General features: G+C 37.3%; 1 protein-coding gene across 1 annotated transcript; it reads right to left on the minus strand.

The window, feature by feature from the left end:
* Positions 1-1,920: 1,920 nt before the first annotated feature.
* On the minus strand, positions 1,921-3,568 carry LOC148014926 (trihelix transcription factor ENAP2-like). The gene has a single exon (XM_087665305.1). The coding sequence runs from the start codon at positions 3,354-3,356 to the stop codon at positions 2,475-2,477; it is 882 nt and encodes a 293-aa protein (XP_087521431.1). The 5' UTR covers positions 3,357-3,568; the 3' UTR covers positions 1,921-2,474.
* Positions 3,569-7,249: the final 3,681 nt, after the last annotated feature.

Raw genomic sequence — 7,249 nt, forward strand, 5'->3', positions numbered from 1 at the left:
CCTAATAGGTGTCCAAGGACAACACTCTTTGCCCGACATTAAAGAGAATATTCCTTGAAATATTCTCTGGCCGACTAAGAAAGATTCATAATATGATCAAATAGGCCAACCAGATTACCTTCCCATGGTATAAAAGGAAGACCCCTTCAAGGCCATCGTCAATCTATCATTCACCTAATCAGAGTTCTTCCAGCTAACCTTAACCTCTTCGCTTAGCGTCTATCTGTGGATCACCATCTAATCTTCAGAGTGGAAGCACATAAGTGGACAAAACCATCTTCCTATCAGTTCTTTTGAAATTAAAGTTGTTTGTATTCTTCTCATATTCATCATGTATTCTCTACTCCTTCCTTAGATTTTGTTTGCTACACCGTGTAATTTTCACAATGTTGGATTGTTTGGATATGAAAATCCACATGATAGCTTTAAGGTTTGCTCTTTTACAAGCTTTCTATGTCCAACACCACCCTTGGACCGATAATGTTAGGCTTTTTATACATGATGTGGACATTTCCCATAGGCACACTACTTTCCAAGTCTCTTAATGAAATTTCCTAAATTCCACCCAATCGTTTAAAACTTCTAAGTCCATTCTTCTCACCCATTTGATTACATCATCGTAGAACTTTCTTCACCTTGCTATATGGTGCCCTCTAGACTTCAAAAAGAAAGTAAATTCTTTGCAAATAGAGGTATTGCCTACTTCTAGCTTGCTTGTCTGGCCTAAGAAGCAACTGCAAATGGCTAAATTTAATAGGACGACGAGATTAGGCTTGAAGACGATCCAAGATGTTGCTATCCTAAGTTTAGCGAGGGTTTATTCTTTTTGCCGCATTTGCTAGTACCTCCAAATTTTGAGAGGTTACAAGCTACTCTGGTCAACCTTGAAGGATTCGCCTTCGGAGGCACTCTACCAAAAAATGGTGGGAGGATAAGAAATGGATTACTAATAAAGCTAACAATGTTTGGTCAATGCATGACAATGCAAATAAGTGGAGGGATCATCTATTTCACTTATGGAAATCGAAGTTTCCTATCAAGGAGAAAAAAAACTTCGAAGGCTTCTCGCTGAGGATCTCCCCACAATCAATGTGCTACAAGCTCGAAAGATATCTTGGGACAAATGCATCTTTTGCACTGCTTGTGATGAGACACCATTTCATCTTTTTATTTCTTGCCCAATTGCTAGACAAATCTAAGACTTCATTTCCAAAGCATGGACCTCACTCACAAGTCGAAGAATGCTTGTGCATTCTTGGGTCCTTGGCAAGATGCCTTCCTCTACTAGATTGCAATATCATCCTTGTCTCTTTCACTTCATGTGCTGGACTGCTTTTTTGAGACTAGAAAACTAGAAATACCATTGTGTTTAATTCGACCTCGAACATCCATGGCCATGAGGGTCAAGTGCAAGGCTTGTTGTTATGGCCAATTTCTTCTATCATTTTAGCTAGCCTCATTATTAGAGAGATGGATACTTCATGCATAGAGATTGTTCGCTCCACCCCTATTGTACCATCTTATTGATCCCCTTTGTTCCTATAGATTGTTGCTGGATAGCTTGTTAGAGAGCTTTTGTTCATGCATTGTGTTCTTCTGTTAGCCTTTTGGCTTTGTCACAACTATTCCCTTTTTGTATGGTTAGCCCGAAGGCCTGACGTATTCCTAAAAAGGCTATGATTGTACTTGGTTTGACAAAAGGCATGATGTAAATATTTCTATACATTAGTTCAAACTACTACACGAAAAAAAAGAGATGCCATTGCTCACACAAGGTCCAAGCTTATCATTGTTTGCCATCACTTAATAGCACTAGCTACTTCAATTCAGGGGTAGAAGAAGTGATCACATTGCACTCTTAAAAAGTCTAGTTAGTCATTGAATTCCATTACTTATATAATTCTAAGGTTCACTTTACTTGCTAGACTTCAAAGAGAGTGAAGTCAATCTATGGTCTCGATTCTTGAACTACCCTTAATGAGACCACAACAGTGCTAGACATCAGGGGCTTTGAAATGTCAAACTAGTACACAAACATAGCCCTTCACTAGCCATGCACCAGGAATAAGATATCATGTAATCTCCACACATCATCATCAAACCATAGTGCATGCAGTGCTTTGTAAACTGCATTAGCAATATCTGTCTGTTAAAAAGCACAAACTCTTTCCTGCATTTACAAGTCATTGATTCTTTACTTTCAGATTTCAATGAAAAAGCTGTGGCATAAATCAGATGCTTTTTGCCCTTGTGGAACAAAAATCGAATAGAACCCTTGTCCTGACACAGCGAAACCTCTGTCCAAATTGTTCGAACCAGACGAAGCCAGCCAGAAACAAAAACTTATTGGAAGACCATTGGTTCATTCATTCACAATAAGTTTTTTGGGATGAAATGGCCCAGGGGCCAGAACAAAACTGCACAAAAGAAATAAATCGAGTCATGACTCGCATGCCCAGAAGGACCCTATACACCTAGCCACTCAAATCATTTACAGAGGTGTCCATGTCAGTTGTGCCATGCTTCATCTTGGCCAACTCCACCTGTGTCTGCATCAGAAGCTGCATTTTCTGCAGCTCCAGGTTTCTCGTAAACTCCATTCGTGCCCTTTCTAGATCCAACAACTGCTGCTGTTTGGCACTCTCCATTCTTTCATAAATTTCACCCAGCCGCTTGATGGCATCTGCCAGGCTATCAAAAGATGCTTCATCATCACGCTTCTGTTTCTTTGATGTTTGGCATTCATCAAGCTCATTGTCAGACATACTGGATGAGCTGTTAGACACTTCTGAGCTGTCAATATGGTCATCGTCTACCGATGCCATGTTCAGAGGAACTGCGGCACCAGGCTCATTGTTTTCAGTTCTCCAAGAAGCAGGCTCCATTCGGACAAGTTCCCCTGCATCAACAGCACAGGGGAGACACAACGCCTCCGATGGTGCTAGATGCATCGTGTTTGTCATTGGACAAGGAGCATATTTCACATGCTGGATAGGAGGGGAGGGATTCAAAATGTTCTCCAAATGCTTATAAAACATCCAGTTGCTAGCGGCTTCACCATTAGCAGCTTGCTTGTGCTTCTCCCGTTTGAATTTCTTCTTCAGGGCATCAATTCTGTTCCGACACTGTGTCTCGGTCTTCAAGCTCTTGGCCATGCGAACCACATATTCGGTGATCTGTGCCCAGTCGTTCCGACTCAAGCTCCCGCGCCCATGCTCGATGTAGCGTTTCCCCCAGGCTTGAAGCAAGGCAAGTGTGGCAGCTTCGTTCCATTCTTCGTCGCGACGCTCTACAAGGGCCTCCTCTGCGGAATGGCCCAGGGCGGCGTCATCAGCGTCAAGGCGAAGGCCGAGCATGGATCGCAGGTCCCAGCTAAAAGGGCCAGCACGCAGTCTTGACGCGGCGTGAAGGGCTTGAAGCTCTCTGTCTCTCGTCGCAGGCTATGGTTGAGCTAGGGTTTGCAGTCTGCAAGAACCTATGATCCCTCGAACAACCTCGCACAATCCAACACGAGAAGCTTTATACAAAATTCCCACTACGAGTAACGAGTGCTCACCAAAAACGTTTTTAAGAAGCAATGGAAAAACCCCCTAACAAGACAACATCTGAGCATAGCCCTTTTTCTCAAGAAACTCATAACTTTAACCTTTAAAATCATCATATACAGACATCACCTAATTAATTCAAAAATGTATTTTTTATATGATATGTAATATTTTGCCTTTAAATGGATTAGGGACCTTATTGTTTATAAATAAGATGATAAAAATGTTAAATAATATAAAGTTTTATATATATGATTACATGCAATAGATAACATCTATATCTATACTATTAGTTAAGGAAAGGTGGGGGGCGGGTGCCATGTGGCAGCACCCCACCTCCCCCACAAAAAACAAAGAGAACGCAGGGGTGGGTGCCACGCGTCCAGCACCCGCCCCCCCCCAAAAATCGCCCGAGCGTGGAGCGCCTTAGTGATGCTTATAGTACATAACACAAAATTTAGAAAAGAGAAAAAACATAACTAAGCGTTAATATTGACACATATACAAATCTCTCTCTCTCTCTCTCTCTCTCTCTCTCTCTCTCTGTGTATATATATATTTGTTTACTTATAGATATATATATATATATACACACACACATAAAATAATATGTAACATATGTGCCTCAGGCTTATTATTACCATATATAAAATAGCATATAACAAAATCATATAAGTGTATAAGTACATAGCAAAACCATAGATAAGAAGACAAGCAATATGAACATAGAATTATACATTGATATATAAAAGGCCTTATACAAAAGGAAAAAATGTATCTAATAGTAAATATATCTCTATATGTGCAAGTAAGCGTAGAGAGAGGATAACAAACGCAATATAGATATTATCTAGGATCTACCCATTCCCTTCTTTGGTTTAGCATATAGCAAAGATCGAGATAATATCATCATTGGCCATATCAAATAATGTTTTGTAAAGTGACAAATCATCAAAAAAATTTGACTTATCTTGGAAAGGAAAGACATACCTAGATATAAGTTGAGCATACAAAAACTTTTTGAAAAGAAAAAAGTAGCACCTATGCTTGTCTATAGCTTAATGCTTATCCCATATAATTCAACCTACATTCATATTTCAAAAAATATTAACAAAATTTATCTAGATTACAAATACATATATCAAAGAAACAAGTTAAAAACATAATTTACCTTACACGATCTCCGAAAAGATGTCTACTTGTCTTTGCACCTCGTCTCCACATCTCTATTGTATCTGAGAAATCAAAATCTCGTAGCAAAGGACCTTCTATAGATACTCTCATCAAAGACTCAACAGTCCTTACATTTAAGTGATTTCGTAGCTTTGATTTGATCAAATTTTGTTTGCTAAAACCTCTCTCACAAGAGGCTGTACTACAACATTGTAATAATGCAATGTTAGCCAATCTCAATAACATAGAATATTTCTCTCTCATTGTGTGATTTCTGGCTATGGCAACCCATGTATCTTTTAAGCTCCATTCATGCCATTCAAATGGGGCTTGAAGCTTAAAGTATTGATATGTAAATTCTCTAATGCTTTAGTTCTACAAGCACTTTTTGAGAAAATAGAAGCAATTGAATTCATGCATGAATCAATGCTTTGTGCAATTTCAAAAAAATTTATTGTATCAGTTAAGTCCTATGGGCAATGCAATGAATATTTGTCGTGAATGGATTATCTCTTTTCAACCTAGTAGATAATCCGGTATGATAACCTATCATTGCAGAGGCACCATCAGAGCCAAAACAAACCATTTTTGAAATATCTAGCCCACATTTCAACATGAAATCAATGCATGTGTCATACAAATAAGATGATGTGCCATTATCTAGCTCTATTAACCCTAGAAACATGGTGACACGCTCATAATTATCCAAAAAAGAAACATAGACAACCATATTTTGCCTATTTCCTATATCTGTAGACTCATCTAACATTAAATTAAAAAAAGGAAACAGTTTAATCTTAGCAATTTGAGCCTTAAATATAGATTCACTAATATATTGTATAAACATGGCACACACCTTATCATTTCTATACATCTCAGCAGCCACACATTCACAATCATGGACTTCAAGTAATTCTAAATTATGTTCGTAAGTACAAAAATATAAGTCATGCTTGGTTATTTGATATGCAGCAGCAAATAGAACTTTACATGCACGATCAGTTTTATCTTTTCCTTTCTCTAATATATTGTATAAACATGGCACACACCTTATCATTTCTATACATCTCAACAGGCACACATTCACAATCAGGGACCTCGAGTAATTCTAAATTATGTTCGTAAGTACAAAAAGATAAGTCATGCTTGGTTATTTGATATGCAGCAGCAAATAGAACTTTACATGCATGATCAGTTTTATCTTTTCCTTTCTCTAATGTATCGGTTATTAATATTTTTTTGGCATCACAATGATATGTGGCTAGCTTATGAGAATTAGTTTTCACATGATCAGTTAACGCACAAATTTGGATATTTACTAAGCCACATTTACCAAATTCACGCTTGCATTTTGGATCTTGTTTACAAAATGTGCAAAATATTCTAGCTAATTCACGATCGAAGTATGCCCAATCGAAAGTTTTAGTCCATGCTTCATTCCAATCTACCCTAGCCTTTTGACGTCTTAGCATTTCCACATCTCCTACACATTGATCTTTTTCTTTAAATTCATCATCTATTAAATCAACTGCTTCATTATTACAAATAGTAGATACATGGTTCTTGGTTACCTTTCTACGCTTAGATCCCGATACCTCATTTGTATTTGATTGCACTTTAATAAAACCACGTGTACCAAGCAATGAAGATTGCACAAGGTTTGACATAGTGAATCTGTTTTTCAATAACACAAAAAAATTAAAATTTAGAAGCCTAATGTAAATTTACGAAATGTGTAGTACAATGACTTATAAAAACTTAGATTTTAAAGAGTCGTTGCTTGGAAACAATCAACCAATATACAAGACATCACAAAATTCACAATTAAAGATTGCTAATTTGCACCAACAATAAACTAACATCAAGACAATATTACAAACACATGGCTTAAGAATTTAAATTTATTATGATGACTTGTTTTATAAGTTAAGTTGGAATATGAGATTACTCCAAGTCTTAATTATTAGCCACAAAAATTTTAAAAATCCTTATTCTATGTGTATATTTAGATATGTAAAGTCTTTTGTATACCATCTTTAGATATGATATAGGTGCATCTACAATTTCAAGGATTGGTAATGATGATGCATTTACATAGACTTTGTGCATTAAGTTCATATCTTGATTAACATATCTATGAATGCCTATGTAAAGTCAACTGTTGCTAGAGGAGCACACCATTTTAGCAAAGACTTATCAATGTTAGCATGCACGTTAACTATGTTGGTCAGTAGCGCAAGAAGGCCTCAAGAACCCTAGATAAGTCCATGTGAATAGACAATAATCACGTTAGCCTACAACAACATTGATATCAAATAGAATTGAAGGAAGACCAAGTCACACCTTCCAGGCGCCATAGCTTGATAGTTCACCTTTCCTCTTCTTGTATGCGAGCATAACAAATACTATCTTATTTATAAAATTTTAAACATATTATATATATATATATATATAAATCTCTTTATTCTTTTTTACCCTCCCCTCCTCTCTTTCCCCTCTTCTCTCTCTCTCTCCCCCTTCCTACACCTATA

Source organism: Lygodium microphyllum, chromosome 24 (assembly GCF_053477565.2).
Source record: "Lygodium microphyllum isolate KBCC chromosome 24, Lygodium_microphyllum_v1.1.10, whole genome shotgun sequence".
Lineage (NCBI taxonomy): Eukaryota > Viridiplantae > Streptophyta > Polypodiopsida > Schizaeales > Lygodiaceae > Lygodium > Lygodium microphyllum.